The sequence below is a fragment of the Sturnira hondurensis genome, unplaced genomic scaffold (assembly GCF_014824575.4).
Source record: "Sturnira hondurensis isolate 20B ecotype Veracruz unplaced genomic scaffold, ASM1482457v3 Scaffold0009178, whole genome shotgun sequence".
Taxonomy (NCBI): Eukaryota; Metazoa; Chordata; class Mammalia; order Chiroptera; family Phyllostomidae; genus Sturnira; species Sturnira hondurensis.
The window spans coordinates 558,059-577,171 of NW_028081809.1; the positions used below are offsets into that span (position 1 = coordinate 558,059).

At 49.4% G+C, this 19,113-nt stretch overlaps 1 protein-coding gene across 5 annotated transcripts in view; it reads right to left on the reverse strand.

The window, feature by feature from the left end:
* Window positions 1–465: 465 nt before the first annotated feature.
* BCL2L11 (BCL2 like 11) overlaps window positions 466–19,113 on the reverse strand; it is a 45,439-nt gene continuing 26,791 nt past the window's right edge. For all 5 annotated transcript variants that reach the window (XM_037056738.1, XM_037056737.1, XM_037056734.1 and 2 more), the window contains 2 exons: window positions 15,444–15,553; window positions 466–3,782 (listed from right to left, as the gene is read on the reverse strand). In XM_037056738.1, coding sequence (XP_036912633.1) covers window positions 3,684–3,782; window positions 15,444–15,553 — 209 coding nt within the window. In that variant the 3' untranslated portion in view covers window positions 466–3,683. The remainder of the gene's footprint in view (window positions 3,783–15,443; window positions 15,554–19,113) is intronic.

The window sequence follows — 19,113 nt, forward strand, 5'->3', positions numbered from 1 at the left end:
CGCTGCACACATGTGTATGTGAAGTGAACACACACAGGCACCAGGCTAAATCAGCAGGGATGACAAACCAACTGCATCGAACCACGAGAAAGTCTCTCTAAAACGTCCTCACCTTACCACCCACCCCAGTGGGGCCCCAGCCTCTCTTGAAGCAGAAAAACATCAACCTGAAGAATCAGACCAATCGAATGAGGGACCAAATGGTTCAGAGCTGGGGGACCTGTACAGTTAGCCCCTGAACATGACTGAGTCCATAGCTCAAAGCACAAGAAGCCACACAGTGGTGGGAAAATGCAGCTCGCCAGTCGTCAACACGGGTTAATGGCGTGAGGGGTCCTCAAGTCACTCTGGAAGCAGAGCAACCCCTCCCACCTGCCCCCTGCCCTCTGAATGCTGATCTGTCAGGTATAAATTTTCAATGAAAAAAATCTGTCCCAACTGCCAATAACACTTTTTTTTAAAAAAAAAGATAAGGCTTGGAGTTAATAGAATTTGCTTCCATGAGAAGCTAGCTTGTTTTGGAACAAACAGAAAGTCACTGGGTATTTCTTGGAGAATTCTGTAGCCTGCCAGATTTATGGTTTCTCATTGGTGTCTAAACATGAGCTTCATCAAAGGAGAGCAAACCTCAAAAATTTAAACCCATTTGACCAGAAATACCAGGAACCAAAGCTAGAGGGCCGCCCTGGGAAGACCACGTGGCCTGCAGTGAGCTGACCAGCCACCACCTCAGAGTTAGAGCAACTGACGGGCAGTGGGGGCACATCAGGGGGGTCAACACTTTCCAGAACTTAAGACATTAAATAAGCAAGGAAATAAATAGACAATATTTCTACAAGTTACAGCACTATGGACCAGTAGGACACATTACACAGAAAAAGAATCTACAATATTTACAATCCTTAATTCTAAAAAAGTTTAGTAAAAACAGTGATTTTTTTTTGCTCATTTATGCTGTACAAAATTTTACAAGAAAGGTAAAGGAAACACAATTGCACACAGACATTTGGCTCAGTTGATAAGTAAAATATGATTTCCTAATCTAATAAATAGTCGGAGTATGTACAATATTAAGAAGGGGAAGCAGGAGGTTTGACTGTGTACATTTTTTTAAAATCAGAAAGAATTTTCACCTGGTTTCTCCACAACCAAAAAAAAAAATTCTTCATAAACTGGTATCTAGGCAGGAGTACAAGTAACTTGAAGAATCACTCATGAAATTATTTTGGGTATGTTTATTGCATTTCTGTGATAATCACAGGACACTTTCTACAAACCTCATATGAGAAGAGGTGGTCAAGGCACAAAACCCGCATTTCATAAGTTTTCAAAAAGGGAGCTAGTTATTTTTTCTACAAGAAAATGAAAGAAATAAAAAACAAAAAGAAAAAGGTATACCATCGTAGGTATACTTTCTGCAGGAGGCATCTTGATAAACAGATACATACAGTACAGAGACATCCAATCATCTCTCAAGTCCTGGTGCAACTTCCTGTTCACAACACCACTTCCTACAAGTCATAGAATCTTACTTCCCCCACGAGCTGTGTCCACGGCGCACTGCCAGGCCGCAGGTTAGCCGGCGCCAGCAGCAAACCCTCAGCACCGGGCTTCATCCTGCGCTCCCAGAAACAGGGTAAAGTGCTCCAGTCACAGAGACTGGCACGTGAGCACACGAGTACGGAGGTCCTGGGAGGGGACGGGCCCAGACCCAAACGTGTCTTTGGTGTATACTTGCGGCAGGCCCACGGCCGCAGCCCTACCACCAGCTCACAACCATGTGGCCTCCAGGACCCAGCAAGGGGGTTCCAGAACACGGGCTGAGACTCAACACAGTTTTAAAAATATTCAAGACCCCAAGAAGGTATCTGAGGAAAAAAATTTTTTTAAAAGTAAGAGTATTTGGGATCAAATATCTCTACCTAAAGGAAAAAATGTATATGCAAAAAATATATATATACACACACATATATACATATATGTATACATATATATTTATATAAAACTATGAAGACACACATGAATGAATTTCTTCACTCAACTTAATAATGTGAAACACTGGTCCTCAATGGGCCAGGAGCAAATACACTGGTTGTTGGCACTGCTGACTCATTCGAAAAATCATTTATCTCTTTTAAAAAGCTGTTTCATGATCTGAGGTTTCAAAAGCTGTAGGAGTTACAGGGTTCACAGAATGATCTGCACCTTCCTTCCTCCCCTCCCTTCCCTGCTTTCTCCCCAGTTGGTTCACGTCCTGTCAAATGACTGACCAGCTCGTGGGCCCGACTCACTGCAATCCTCACAGGCCAGCGTGGATGAAGAACTGGATGCACAGAGGGAGGCCTCACTCACCCAACTGTCCCAAGAGAAATGAACAAGTAGACATCTGCCAGAGGGACCATTTCGGACTCATGCCTGAGAGAATTTTGATGGCACTGCCCAAAGCAGAATTAGGCCTGTATTTCCAAGTGGATGTAGAAGAGGGGGAACCAAGTGGTGAGCATCAAAAGTCAGACCAACTGGGTTGGATGGGAAGCCATGATAGGCCCAGGAAACAGCTGTTGAAAGCCCCGTCTACAGCCTGTGCCAACTCCCATAAGGACTCCACTTTGGACACCTGCAGCCAAATTCAGCCGCAGGTGGGCATGTCAGCACCTGGCACCTCATGCTGAGAGCACCTCATGCTGAGAGCACCTCCTGTGATGAGGGGAAAAGCCTGCAACCAGAAAAGCTAACCGTGCCAAGGGCCCTAATACTGTTTCTGTATTATTACCACTACTACCCCTTCAGAACACTTGTAAAACACAAGTCCACCGGACCACATGAAAACCAGCACCACGTCACTTCCCGGTTAGTAAGCTGCCACCAGACCGACTGCGCTGGGGATGAAGCAGGCAGATGCTAGGTCACGGCGTGAGCGTCTATCATGACAGTGTCACACTGTCATGAACGCGCGCCGGACCAGACCTGTGCAGCAGTGCCCAAGACAGACGAGAGGAGCATCACAAAGTGAGATAAGGAAAAACACACAGGAAGAGGCTGAGATTTTGCCAGATGAACTGAGTTTAAGGAGGTAAGTAAATATTTACAAAATGGGAGTGGCACATCAATACAGGCTGACAAAAGAGTCTTTGCCCCTTTAATCATTTTCATTTCCTAAGAATTTTTTTGGTAATAATGATTAAAAAAAGGTGAGAGGCAATGGCAGGGAGGGAGTGGCCATGTCACACACACCTCTCACGTTTAAAAATTCTGTACAGTAGCCTCTAAAAATAAACTAAGGCAGCTTCAGAAATTAGCTGGCTCAGTTTCCACTGCAGAGTTTACATAATCCTCTGAGAATAGGCAACAAGTTCTTAAATTGTTAGTATAAAAATCATTCATGAGTTGGTTAAAAATTTCCATTTCCTTTTTGAAAAACTGTTCTTACATCATTCTCGCATAAAATCCTGCTCCAGAGAACCATGATTTGTACATTTTCTAAAAAAGAGACTCCATCTTCATGTACATTCACGACAAGGTCAAGCCCACACACAGCTCCTCCACATGTCAGGACACACCGGCCTCTCCGGGAAACAACAGCTGGCCGCACAGCAATGGCACCAGGAGGCTGGGGCGCTGGGCTTGTCGGCTTGAACAAGTGAAGCGTCTGCTTGCGTCTCGGCTCCGCGGGGAACCCGTCGTCACTGCATCCTCCACACCAGACGGAGGATGTAACGCAACAGCCGCAAGACAACCATTTGGGGGTGGGCTTCTGCTGCTTGGTAATTATTCAAAAAGACCTGAAACAACAAAAGAAAAGCTTCTTATTTTCTCAGCCCTCATAGAACAACCAATCCCATCTCAAAAGCTATGGAAGGCAGCCCTCCATGTGCACAGTGCCTCTGAAGCCCCATTCTCCCTGGGACAGCCAAGGAGGGCCTTCCCACCTCCCCTGCAGAAAAAGATTTCACTCCACAAACAACAGTCATACAAAATGACCTTCAAAGAAAAATAAAGCAACCAAAAGAATGTTTGGAGAAGTCGGAGAGAATCAATCCTGGCATCTCTGTGAGCCCCTCTACAAACTACATGCTCTCATCACAGGTGACGCCATCACTGGCCAGACCTGCCTTAGTCAGAAATGCAGTGGTCACTGGAAGGGAGCACCTCACCTCCATGCTGGAGAAAGGCCAGCAGGGCCACTGGAGCTGGTGTCCCATGAAGAGGAAAGAAGGTGCGGGGGAGAGAGGAGAGAATGACCTTGACAGGTATGAAGTAGCTTACAGCCAAAGTTACCAACACTCAAGTATGTTCCAGACTCGCCCAGGGGTGAATTTCTGGTGGCTGTAGTTTACTTGAGAAACCAGTGATTTGGGGTAACGGGTTCCATGAAGCTAAATAAAGAGGGGCCCTGATGCACTGCTGCACCTCGGCTGTTGGCAGGTGGTTCCACCGGGTTAACACTGTAGCCCACACTGTGCCCACACCACAGACACGAGCAAGTCCCCCCAACTCAGCACCTCTCTGTGGGGAGCAGCAAGTGAAAAATAAAAAGGCCTCCCTACCCACGACCCCCATGTTTACAACACGCTGAGAAACTGTGCAGACGGAAGTTGCCCCAGATTACTGACAGGTCCCAGAGGCCTCAGGGCCCACTTTGAGTTCTAATCCACTTTGCAGGTACATTCAACTGTGTCCCCGGTCAGCCCTGCGGGCCACCCTCCTCGGTTCCTCAGCGGGGACCTGCACCTGAGACCAGTGCTCTGCCCTGCCTGCGGAGGCTCCTTACCAGCCACGGATCCATCAGTTACGGCCCCACCGGCTGTGAGCTGGGCTGAGGGCAGGGTCGCAAGACTGTTTCCACAAGCTCTCGAGCACTCGTGGGATTGAACAGGACTGTGATAAGGCCAAGGCACTTCCTTTCTCCTTCCAGAACAGACTGGAGGAAATCAGCGCTCTGTCAGCGATCCCTGCAGAGCACTCCGTAACCACAGTCTGTGATTTTATCTGGGTCGCACACCAGATTGCTTTGTTTTGATTTAACTTTCAAAATTACTTGGCTTCTTCTGTGTGAGAAGAATTTAGGGGAAGGTTAATTTTAGTTTAGATTAATATTAATAGGTTGAAAGAAGCTTATTCAAAATAAAACCACGACTTACTAAAATGAAGAAAGGGTGTGTAGTGCTGGGCTCAGCAGTCACTTCGAGATGGGAAATCTCATGTCAACCAGGTGTCAATGCGGCCTCAGCAGAACCAGAGAATGGGGTAAGAGTGACACCAACCAGGAGCCCGATCACACCGGAGACTGACCCCAACTGCTTATTTAGCTGAGTTTATATCCCAGAACTGGCAGTGTCTGGGAGAAGACATGTTCCAACCGCCAGTCTGAGGACAGCAAGGGAAGAGCAGCTGTGACTGTGGAGAAGAACAGGTCACATCACGAGCGGGGCCTGCCCAAGTCTTCAAGTTCTGCTTCTTATCTCAAACGTAGAGGACAAGCAGGGAATTCTGGGAGGGACCGATGCAGGGGTCTGTGGCAAAAGGAACACCTGAACACCAACGCCGTTCCCAACAGAGGAGAGGACACTGCGGTATCCCAGTCAGCAGGATGTGCCTGCCCTCCAGAACAACACGTGTGGCAACACGGCACTTGTTTTTAAGCCAGCAAACAATTGCTTTTGGATAATACTCAATGGAGAAAGACATTAGCACTGATTCCAGGGGCGAGCTGCTACTGGCTCCAAGGGTCCATCCCCTACTCAGAAACAGGTGGAAGGGCATCCTGCTTCCGCAGGCTAGCTGCCCTCCAACAGCTACACTGTACAACTAGCTCACACACACTCTGGGCCTGACAGCACTAACACAGGGCAGGCGGCACAAGAGCCAGGGCCATGCAAGGACGTCCAGCCACTAGTGCCACGCGGACCATGTGGCCTCACCAACACAAGCTCAGACACTTCTGGTCACCAGGACTGTGAAAAAACACATTCTGTTCTTTAAGGCCCACGTGTGGTCCTTTGGTACAAGAGCCCGAGCTGATTCCCACACCCTCTCCTTCCCGGTCCTTTGTGCTCAGTGACCAACAGCACCTCTGAAGTCAGAGTCATGTGACACGGTTTTGGTCTAAATCACAGGTGGCAAACACAAGGCCTGCAGGCTGAGCCCGGCCTCCCACCTGGTTTTATCCAGCCTCGCACCTTGTTTCTACCCGGTGGCAGCACTGAGCTCCTTGCCTCTAGTTAAGGAGTAGTTACATTGACACAGTCCTAAAATTATAGTTGGCTCTTTGAAGGCAACCACAAGGCTGATGTTGTCCCTGGTGAAAATGAGTTTGACGGCCCTGGTCTAAATCATAAGAACACTTTAGTGCCCTGGCCCGGTGGGGCAGCTGGTTAGAGCGTCATCCCAGGCACCAAAAGGCTGCAGTTTCGATCCCTGGTTGAGGTGATCCCTAGAGATGTTTCTCCCTCTCTCCCCTTCTGCTCTATTACCAGTAAGAAACATCCTCAGATGAGGATTAAAAAAACAAAACAAAACCCACTTCATGAAAATATACTACAACGACTAGTTAAAAGAACTAGATGAGCTATTAAGTACAAACAGTTGTGTACTATAGTTCCTTCTGTAGCTCACACCTGCTCACAGTCACAGGTACCTGAAGCTGTAGGGCCCCACCCCTGCTGGGGAATTTATCTGCATGGTCTAGATCCGGAACTGTATTCTTTGGGAAAACTGGTGTTGTGGCCAACCCACACGTCTGCAAGGTGACTCCTTCAACATCCAGCCTTGTGTCTCCCTCCAGGAACCCATTCCTGACAGTCCACACTTCTCCCTGTAGTGGGGGGAGAAGGCTCCTGCCTGCACCCACTAGGTCTGGTGGGCAGCACCTGGGTACAGCCAGCCAGGGAGGAAGATGGCCCTGCCCGAGCGCAGGGCAGGAGGTGGGGTGTTGCACAGCCCCAAGCGGCCCACGTGCAGCAGCCCAGAGCTCTGAGGATGACAACAGCATCGGCCACCATGGGGACTATCTTCAACTTATATGCCCCACGTTACACTGGGGCACCTTGTACTTGTTTTAGTTAATCAAGTACTAGGGAATGAAATTACACTTTAATGCCAAAATAATCACAGCAAAACACGCCTTCTTCCCCAGCCCAGGGAAGCAGGTGTGTGAGAAACAGAGGCCTCCGGGCTGTGCCTGGGGAACTGGTGAAGGCGACGACAGCCCGCCACTCCTGTGCCCAGTGCAGCCTCACTCTGCTGCAGAAAGATGAGCTGGCCTCCCAAAAGCTTCCTGGGAGGGAAGCCTTTGGAGGCCTCCAGACTTTGTGTGTCCTAGCTTGGGGACAAAAAGTTACCCACTGCCACCACTAAACAACTTGCCACACACCTTTCAGTCTTCACAACAACCCTGAGTCAGTGCAGTAGCTGAGACCGAGCCTGACAGCAGAGTTGAGAACCACATGATCCCAACGACTTAGCTCCAGCTGGGGCACAGTACGAAAACAGGCCCACCAACTCGTGCTCCAAAGGCAGGGCCAGGGGCTGAGCGCAACACACACGCGCACTCATCATCACTCCAAGGAGCTCACCATAAAAACACACTGTGATAAACACTGGAGAGGCAGAGACGACATCAACAAGAGACACTTGTCCTGGGAACCAGGACTGAGACTCACTGCAACAGAGCTGCAGTTTCCTGACAGCCAAGGTGACAAGGGCATGCAACACAATGTCCATGATATCAAAGGAAGCTCCATAATAAATGCTAAGAGACAACCCCAAAAGCAAGGTACACCCACAGAACTTTGAGACTCAGCAAATTTTTAACTTGCTCAAAAACTCCTTTCTTAGCAGGTTTAAACATAATGCTCAAGATGCCCCAAACTTTAACAAATCGGTATATCGTTAAGTGGTGACATCACAGGAGACTGAACTCTGGACTGGGAGGAAAGGGGGTGCTGACAGAGCGCGGCTCTGCTTCAGGCAAGCGAGGGTGCAGTACCTGTCTACACGATGCTGGCTTCTCCGGGGGCTGTCCTGGCATCTGCGGGACAGAGAGCTGAGTGCTGTCATAATCAGAGATGACACGGTGGGGAGGGGACAGAGTGGCCCTGAGGGAAGACCACCATCCCTCTGCCCATTCATAACCCATTCATCAATTGAGAAGTAGCTTAAGTGACAGGCAAAGGAGACAGGTGGCAGGATGAGGAACCCTGCGTGATGAGTGGAGATCTCTGGGGAGATCTGGTCTCTGTCCACCTTGAGACCAAGGACTGTACTCACACAGCACCTCAACTCAAATTTTATGTGGTTCCACCACGCACTGCTGTTTTCAGATGTCAGGGATACACTGCTGCATAGCAGCCCAAAGACCAAATTCACTTTCTACTTGTCACCCAGGCAACACAAGCATTTGCATAGCTTGAGCCCAATACATTCTGCTGTCAGCACAGCTGTGGGCAGAGCACCAGGGAGCCCCTATGCCAGATGCAGTGCTGCCACTTGGAAGCCAGCAGGGAGCTTGCTCAGGCACCTGCCAAACTCCTGAGACTATGGCTGACCTGCCTGGGCAGCGATGCAATGTTCAAACATCACAGCAAAGCAACATCTGCATCGATGCCACTGTCCTCCTATTACTGATGCATCACTTCCAAGACAGTGTTAGAGTCACGGCCTTTAATAGGACAACTGATCACTCCTCCAGTTCACCTCAGTCAGGCCGGCCATGTACTGGGTTGTCCTCACACAACATGCACGTCCACCTGCAGTACTAAGTCACTGGCCCCCAACCCAGGGTCAGGCTGGCTGGAGTAAAGTGCCCTGCATCACTTGTGAGTGGCCAACGTGTGAGGGCCGACCGGAGGGAGGACGGAGACAGCGCCTCCACGCCCTGTGTGGGAGCCGTCACACAAACGAGGAGATGCAGAGCAAGAACACTGACCTGAATTGAAACGCCGCAGCCGCAGAAACACGCCCACCCCAGAACCTCCGTGCGCTGCTTCAGTGGGGACAAGTCGAGGGTGATGTGCAAGGCAGGGCTTCTGCCGAGGGGCCAGCTCTCACCTCGGAGACGTCTTCGTCTCCTCCTCCAGAGACTGCAACGCCCCAGCGAGGCCTCCCCGAATGCCCCTCCAAGCACCTGTGTCTCCCCTGGTTACGTGCTCATGGCCCATGGCCCCAGAAGGCAAGGCGGCCGTGCAGGTGTCTGCACCTGGCAGACCGAGGAGCACTCAGAAGCACCATCAGTGTGACACAGCCAAGCCGTTTAACACGCACCAGTGCTCGACCTCCTCTCACCCGCTCACCCAGCCAGCACGTGCCACGGGGCCGAGGGCAGGGTGTGTCTAACAGGCGCAGGCTTGAAAAGTAGGCAACAGAGTCACACGCATCTCTCTTTCTTAACTGCAGAGAACTGAGAAACGTTTTAATTACACTTCAGAGTGACAGAAAATAAAACGCCCAGACAGGGTGACGGCACTTTCCAGCTCCGTGTCTAAGTGCCCTTGTCCAACCTGCACACGCACGCACGAGCGACTGACTCCCAACGGGGCCCCGTGCGTGAGTGGATGGAGCCAGGGTGCAAGGTCTGGCCCCACACTTGGCCGTGAGCTGTGTTCTCCTCCAAGACCACACCTTCTCCTCAACGAGTCGAGGAAAGCCTCACTCAGAAAACCCAGGCTCTGACATCCTTAGAGGCCATCTGAGGGTCTCAGGGAAAGACACAGAGAGCACAAGTCACAGGAGGGACGACTCTGTTCTCGCAGGCTCGGCCTCCCCGCGCCAGCGCTGCTGTTTCCGCCCTTTTGTCGTTCTTGTGGTGTGAAACTGGCAAAAGGCAGGGGTACAAGACTCAACATCAAGCACTGAACTGCCTCCCCCAACTGCAGGGAAAATACTCACTAAACCTGAAAAGTTATAAACAGCAGGTGCCAATCAATCTACCCAACTCATCACTGTTTTGGCTACAAAAGCTGTCAGTTACTCTATGAATTCATGTGAACAAAGTGTGAGAAAACTAACTCATCATCCTCCAAGAGGGGTCTAATTATCTTTTTTAAAATAGAATTTACTGGGGGACACTGGTTAACAAAATTATATAGGCTTCAGGGGTACAATTCTATAATACATCACCCACATATTCTATGTGTGTTTAATATCTGACATGCATATTTCTCATTGTTCTTAACTCAGACAGTAACAAAAAGCAGCTTATTTTATTAAACTCCAACATGCAGTTAATGAAGGCCTCCAAAGAACGCTGCGGAGAACCTGCGTCCCTGGGTTGTGTTCAGTTCATGCTGTTACCGAGCAGGCTGCCGCAAGGCCTCTCCTCTGCATGTTATCTACAGAACAGCATCATTTACAAAAACAATCACCAGCACAGGGTTGCCAGCGTCAGGAGAGACAACACAGAAAGATTTCAAGTTCAAACACAGCACATGAAAATGCTAATGTGTTGACATGTCAATTAAGCTTCTGCTTCAACCAGAACCAGTGTATGAGCCCCCTTCTTCTCTGTTTTGTCTGGTTCACGCTGAGCTTCCGTCTACAGGTCGTTCCTTTGTTTCGTGCCCGCACACGCCTAAGACACAAGTAGGAAGTAGGACTTGTGAACAAAAGACACACTGTTCCTTGTGATCAAACAATGAGAGGGTTTTCACCCACCTCTTGGCCCATCTAGAGTCTGTCACAGCTTCGTGTGCCGTGGGCCCCTGCAGGCCACCACCGGGACGCCCCAAGTCACTATTCGCCCACAGCAGGAGACCTGTGCACAGAGTGACTCAGGCTGCATGAGCTTCGGTGCTGAGGGGTGAGGGGCACGCTAGTTAGAGGATGGGCCCAATTATCCCAAGAGCACGCGTTTTTACATCTGGACATCCAGCACAGGCTCCACAGCCTCAGATTGCAAGCCTTACCCATGGCCAAGAACACTGACCCACGAGACACCACGCTGAGCACCAGTGGCAAGCAAGCACACGGCAACCTGGGCCCTCGGAGGACCACAGCCCACACTTGCAGACATTCCCTCCGGCAGACATGGTTGAGACCTGGAACTGCCCTCACACCCCTTCTCAGTGGTGAAGAGACTAGCAGAGACTATTCAGAAACAAAAGGACAGCGGCTGCAACCTGCCAGGAAGAGGAGGATTCAAGGTCGGGCTGCCGAAGCACTGCACTGCTCCCCTCCCCCAGGCCCTCCCCCAGCTTCACACAGCCTCAGGCAGAGGCCTGGCCTCTGGATCGAGTGGTTCGCAGGCCCGCGCTTAATCCACTGAGCTACGCCAGCCAGGGCCCCCCTGGCCTCTGGAAAGTGCTGTCCCTGGACAGCGACTATCAGCCCCTGGCTCACCTGCTGTTGGGACCCTCCCCTGAGAATCCTGGAGCCACAACAGCCAGAACACCATAGGGACATTGTGTGGGTGCAGGTCCCTTAGCCACTGTCCGAGGGTACCTGCTACCAAGGCACCTTATGCTCACTGAAGGGTGAAAACACACAGGCGGCTGCCACTGGCCAAACCTGTGACAACTTGAACATCAAAATAAGTACTTCGTGTGATACACGATAACCCCTGAATTACAAAGGGATCCACAGACTTAAGTTAGTAAGTGAAACAATCCCAGAAGGGAGAGAGGAAAGCTCTCCCTCCTTGGCGCACTTCCCTCCCATTACAAAAGGAAAAGTGCTGACCACAGCCGAGAACATCACCTTCAACAAGAGTCCCAGGAGCGGGACACACGGACACCCTGTGCCTTCTGATGCGATGCGCCGAGGACGACACACATCACACCGCTGAGACAATCGGTAACAATGCGGTCTCCCGATTACACGTCACTGTGACATGGTTTACTTCTGATTCCGATCGCCACTCTGCGGTTACGTAAGAGAATACTCAGGCTTAGGAAGTGTACACAAAAATACTCAAGAGTAAAGGTGTATCATGTCTGCAATGCAATCCAAAACACTTCAGAGAGTAACACGTACCCAGGTGGGGGGGGAAGTGTTGGAGCGAATGTGGCAGAAAGTTAACGGTGGGAAATGGAGGTAGCAGACAAAAGATGGTTCTTTTGTCCCATTCTTACAACTTTCGAGTAAGTCTGACATTATTTCAAAATAAAAAATTACGAAAATAGCCCCAGTGTCAGCGGTGAAGCTCCGGGGAGTGCCGCCCTGCCCTGGAGGTTGTTTGGGGCAACTGCACGGAGTCCCAGGGGAGCAGGGAACAGGCAGCGGGCTTGGCTCGCCTGTGCCTCCCACTCTTGCTTCCAGGACTAAGACGCCACAGCTCCGGGCCACACGCTGCCCCACTGCCCTGACGCGGCCTGAACACATGACGACTGCGTGACAACTTCCTCTACTGCTCTTACTGGGGAAACGGGAGAAGGTGCTGTCAGGATTCACTCGCAAGGCTGTGGCCATCGAAGACCAACTCTTCAGAAAAGGCACTGTCATGATATTAAAGCAAAGAGAGACATTAAATATTTAAAATGCGAAAGTCTGTCATAAGCAGTGTGGTGAGGTACATACTTGCCAAGAAGTAACGGCCTCCACATGAAGCTGGCACGTAAATTCAACGCTCGCTTTCCTGAATGGCCTCCCACTTCCTCCCTGGAACACCCAACATCAAACCGTCAGCAGCGTGACTGCAGACAGCGGACCGTCGGACAATATCGAAGGCAGGCACCTGCAGCTCTGGGGGCCACTGTGTCGCCATCCTGTTCCAGAGTTTGGTGTTTTGAACTGGCTACTCATGAAATCTGGAGAATATACTTCCCTTCATTTTAGAAAAAACAGATTACACCCTAGAGTCTGTCTGTCCCTACTCCTCCCCCAGCATCCAGGTTGACTTCAAATGAGTCCTCTATATTAGCAACTGCATGTAGGCACTGATTCACAATGACAAAATGTAGCAATCGCTGCAATAAGATTTCCACTTATTTTACTAAACACATTGAGAACAGGTCACATACCTGAAACGACAGACACGAACATCTTCAATAACAAACTGATAAACCCCTGGGAGAAGGGGAACGACCTGACGGATGTGCCGTCTCACTGCCAGCGGGGAGACCAGGTGAGGAAGACCAGCTACCGGCCTTGCGACCAGAACTGCTCACCCCTTCCACAGCCAACACGAGGGCTGTGCTCCAACCCCCACCCCATCTTTAGCCCACCATCCCTCTTATCACTGATCATGTAAGCCCATCACACAGGGGTGTCAACCAGACCCATCTAGGCAGGCTCAGGGAAAAACTCAGTGGAATCACTGGTATTCCATGTAAGATTACAGAGAAACTTTTACAAAATATCCTTAAACACACCCAGCTTTGTGCCAAAGGCTCTGATCCAGCTCCGGAAATGGAGCTATGCTGACGTATCTCGGTTTTCAGAGCTTCTGGACATTAAGGCACCAGGGCCCACGGGTCTCACCTCTAGGGCGGCTCCATCCAAGTCAGATCTGGCCCCAAGGACATCTGCAGAAACCTGCCTCCAGACAGGGAAGGAGGCCCGGCCCAGCCTGCTTGCCAGTCCATCACCTGAACCACATGTGGCGAACTCAAGGCTCTTGGGCCGAATCCAGCCCTCTACCTTGTTTCTACCTGGTGGCAGCACCAGGATCCTTGCCCCTAGTTAAGGAGTAGTTACATTTATACAGTCCTAAAATTATACTCGGCCCTTTGACGGCAACCATGAGCCTGACGTGGTCCCTAGTGAGAATGCATTTGGCACCCCTGACCTAGACTCATCCTGTGAGGCTCACGCTGTTTCCTGCCAGATTATGCGCACAATTCCAGAATCAGGATTTGGACCTACTCAGCCCACCCTCTTGAAAAGGCACCTGTGTACCCCACCTCAGCATGGGGACTAGCATCCTGCACATACTACACCCTGCTCCTGATGCGTCCCTCCTAGTCCAACAGGAACACCACACACAGTGACACCAAACTCCCTTCAGAGAGGCCACAGCAGAGGGTACGGGAGACAGCAACATCATTAACACACTGTAAGACAAGCAACCTTGCAGAAAACAATGACCACTTAAGATCCAGGCCAAGAAGTGAACTGGTCCATGTCAGGTGTAGGGCAGCATTTTGCCAGCTATGAGATAACTCTTACGTGGCATTTCCCATTTAATGACAGAATCACACTATAGCACATTTCCCATCAAACACCACACACACACCCTCTTCTCCCCTAGGAAGGTGTGAAGAGGGTCCAATGTGACTTTTCAGAAAGTCCCTAGCCCCCTCATGGAGATTCTACACTGAAGAAATGAAAGACCCCTCTGTAATGGGAACCTGTCTCCATGTGTTCAAAACAGCTTGAATGGCACAGTAGTACATATATGGACAGGAAAACAAGAAGGATTGAAAGCAATTAACAGATAACATCCATTTCCCTAGCAACAGCACTAACATCTAGTGCAGTACAGAAATAGTGGGGTGTCCTAGGCACGAACGCCCTCCAGGAGGAAAAGACTTAAAATATCTTTAAAAGTGCTTAGATAAAACGACAGGATTCAGAAGGAAAGGAGCCAGAAGGGAAGTGACACAGTAAGAAAGAATATTAACAAGTGGTTTGTACAAAATATGATTGAAGTGTCTTTCTTTTAGACGTACCTCCACACACCGTTGCCTGACAGAAAGTGTGACTCAGCCAGAAGTGGGCGCTCTCACAGCAGCCGGAGAGGCCCTCTCGGGAAGAGTCTGGCACGGGAACGAGAGCCCATTTCACTCGCCAAGCTAAAGCCTACAAATGTGCACATGTCTTCAAGGGGGAAAGGTGTCCAAATGATGACATACGCTGACACCGAGCAAAGCAAAAAAAACCATGCTGCATCTACAGAGCAACACACAGGGCTTAATTAAAAACAACAACAAAAATCAACAGCACACTTCAAAAATTTAAATGGCAGGCAACTTGGGGTGTAAATTGCTGGCTATTAATGAATTACGTCCTAACCTAATACATTTCAATAAACACTATGGTCCAAGGACAGCAGTGGACCAAAAGGACGTCCTCTCCTGCTCTGACCCATGTCACCAGCAAACCCCAGGGCATCTTTTCCTTGGCTGGGTGAGGATGGAAAGTTAAAAATTTCTTTAGCTTTGACCAAACTGACTAAAGAAAGTGCAGACATACTTAATACGGACTGAAAATTATGTTGACATTTATGTGGGGCGATTTCAAACATATAAATAACCCTGTTTAGCATGAGGGTTTAAGAGCTGTGCTTATAAACCCCTGTGCCACCTTGTACCAGGTCCTGCTGAACTACCATCACATGAGTTCAGCCGTAACACAAATGGAGAACGAGAGAGTAGGAACAATGGTAGGTCACAAGCAGTAGTACCTGCTACTTCCAGAACAAACACAGAATGATTACTGGCCACTTTATTTGGTACAGTGGGAGCAGGAGGGTGTGTGAAGAAGAGGGGTGAGTAAGAAAACATCATTACCCGCCGTGGATAATAGGCGTTGAACTCGTCCCCGATACGCCGCAGCTCCTGTGCGATCCATATCTCTGGGCGCAGGTCTGCAGGGAGGGCCTGCGACTGCCGCATGGAGGCTGCACCAGAACAGAAAGAACAATCACATCGTTTCCATGGGTCACGTAGACAGGTCGGCTGCAGCAAGCCCCTCTCACACACGCATTCGTGCTTCTGGAGCTCCCTGACTTCCGAGCTACAAAACACATCCCAGATCACCACGGCTCAGTCTGGGCTTTGTACCCACACAGCTCTGGTTACAGAGGGTAAGAAGTGTGGAGCAATTTCATCTCCCAAACCTGGGGATCCAACACTGCAAAATTCAAAAGTCTCCTGGCCAATCAATCACACACTGTCACTTCAGAAAGCAAACACACAAAATAGTAAAATAAATAACACCAAAAGAAATAAACATAAAAATTGAGGTGATCAGTAAGGTAACTGCTTTCATCTTCATACGAGGTAAAATTCCTAGGAAAAACTTCAAGCAGCTCAGAGGAATATGAGAGAAAATGGTTGCTCCATTCAAAACAAAATAAGTGAGCCTGACAAATGGCAACGGGCAAGCTGACTGCCTCCGCTCCGCGGCAGCGGGCACAGGGTAAAGCCTGGCCGCAGGGTTCATCTCAGCAGGAAGGCGGCCAGCGGATCCCAGTCTGCACCGCCATGTGGGGCAGAAAATGTTCTGGGTGTAAGTGCAAAGGTGTTCTTCTTAAAGAAAAAAGGGAAGCTTCCCTTTCATTAAGCTGTCACTAATGTCCACACCCACTTGTTAATGGTGCCATTGAAGGCACATGACAGCCAAAAAAAAAAAAGAAAAATGAAGGGGAAGAGAAACACTAGTCCTCACAACATCCCACCACACACTGGAAGCGTCTCCATGGCCCCAGGAAAAGCGCCGTTCACAGGCAGAGAGCAGGGCAGGAGGGCGGCCCAGGAGCAATGAGACTCTCGGGCTGGAACAGCCACCACAGGCGCCACAGTGACCCACACTACTCACTGGGCACATAGTTACTACTGGCAACCACACACGCATGGTCCATTTCAACCACCTACGGTAATCGGATCTCACGATAACATGAACATAGCTTCCTATTTTGTAAAAAAATTTTGTGCTTTGTATTTTATTATTGTAAGTAAAACTGATGCTGAGTCACAGTGTCACAACTTCTGTAAAAGCACTTAAAAGTGAACTCCTTGAAGAGTTTTAACCAAGTCTTCTCAATACTCCTGCCCCAACTCCCACCAAAGTGAATTCCACAGCGAAGCTACAAACGTAGCAGCCTCAAGGGGCAGGGAGGGTGCCCATGGGACAGACACACACAGATCTTCTGTGTGACCTGCCAGAATGACCTGCACTCTGAATTAAGCCAGGGGAAAACTGCCTGGAAAGGAAGGCATGGGGAACTTCAGGATAAGCCAGGCATGTCCCCGGACACACATCCGACCACATAAAAATCACTTTTGCTGAACCTCTGTAATGCAAATATTTCTACTGTTACTATGAAAGTCTATTAGATTTAAATTTTAAATGACTGAAGTGACAGAACAACACACTATTTCAGGGTGGAGATGATGCCACGGGGTGCTGTAATAGCTGACCCCCTGTACCTGGGGGTTTAGGACTCTTTAAGGATTGACCCCATGGCAGGCAGGTACCAAACCCTGACTTCTTTGTTTTATGATCAGCAGTCAAGCATTCTTGCCCACGACCGAAGCTTTTCAGTCGTCTCACCCTTGCAGGGAAGGGAAGTATCTTTTCTGAGAACTCCTACTTCACACCCGAGTCTGCAGGGTGCTCTGAACCTGCCCATACATACAGGTGACCGGGCCAGCGAATGGGATACTCCACAGCCACTTAGAGCCACCACTGCCCACCTCTCTGGGCCTCAGAGCCTGCTCACTCCTCGCTACACTTGGCTTTCTTTGAAAGCAACCTGCTTTCAACCCTAGAGTCAGAAATAAAGAAAATGCCTACTATCCCAAGAAAATCTGTGAAAGACAGACTGTTTTACAAAGATGGTGCACTAGTAAAAACTGCTAGAGGTTACCTGATAGTCAAGACAGTCACTAACTCACCAGCAAGAATGAGCACCCACGGGCCAGACACAGCCCCAGCAGGTGACCCGGGCACAGCCACCAAAGAGGCCAAGCCCAGCCCCCACAAAACTAACATTCTGTGGATTAAGTGGTCAGTTTTAATTAAATATTGTTTCCTCTGAACAAGGATACTTATGAGTAATCTGATATAAAACATAACTACTCCCTGGTTACTTCCCCCAGCAGTAGCAGAAGGCTGCTAAGTGTGTGTGGTTTCGAAGGGCCCGGCTCGTGCTCGGACCAGCACCCAGAGCACCATCACGGGGGCTAGTCCAGGTGGAAGTCAGCTGATCCAGACCAGCGCTCAGGGACCTGGGGCACTGGTCAGCCTTGTCTGCTGCTACAGGGAAACACGGAACCTTGGAGGCCAAATCCAACTGCTCCCTTTAGAGATAAAGGCCAGGCTATTTCAGGGAAGGAAGTGAAGGAGAGAATGGATGTTTCTTCTACACCAAAGAAAAGTTCTGCAGCTTAAATAAGCTGTTACTGTAAGTAAACACAGATACACACCCCAGGGGTGAGGTAGGGTGACAGGAGGTGCTGTGTCTGGAGGAGGCCCCCACCCGCCCCCGCACGACTCTGGTGCACAGACCAGACCCTGAGGAGAACTGAGCAGCAGGGAGAGGGGCCAGACGTGTCCTCAGAGAACACGCATGTGTGAGAGGAGTCACAGCAGCCAAGGACGACAAGTCAGATCAGGCTGAGCACGTGCTCATGGGCCACAACACCGGGTCTGTAGAGAGTGCCAAGTGTACACCTAGGTTACTGTTTTAAAGTCGATCTAGAGCAGTGATGTACAATGTAAGTGAACTTTCTCAAAGGAGACTGATCTGTCTGAGCTACTCTAACTGAATCTATCACCATCTGGCTTTTTAAACAACTTTTTTTGGAGGCGAATACTGTTCTGGTTCCTTCAACCTGCAAACGTAAAATGAATGACAACACTCATCTGCAATGAAACCTGGCGAATATGACACAGAATATACGATTATAAAGTAGGATTATAGGGTGAAAATTCTACTGAGAACTTTAAAGGAGTCTTCCACATGATGAGACAGTAGTCTTGCTGTCAGTCAACACAGTGCATTTCTAACATGAATTTCAAAACCTGTTTCTGAGGTGACAAAATACCTTCTCTCGTGGGGAGGGCAGAAAAGGTCTTTCTTTTCTTTTCTCTTTAAGAATTTATTTTCCAAGAGGTCACAGACTATGTTCTAGGTCCTGGTGATATATAAACAAACAAAACAGATAAAAATTCCTACTCCTGTGAAGCTCATACTTCAATTGGAGAGACACAGACAATACACGTGTGAGCTCTGTCCAGCGAGTACCCAGCAAAGGCAGAGACGTTTACTGAAGACACAAGAAACACTGTACACAGGACAATGACACCTGATTCCTCTTCAAGGTGGGCATCTTGGGAGCTCACACAGTTCTCCCAATCGCCATCAACAGCCTCGTCACATCTTCCTAAGTCTCATGGATGGTCTGAAATCTCTTCCTTTTCAAAGGTGATGTTAGTGTTGAGAAAAGCCAGAAG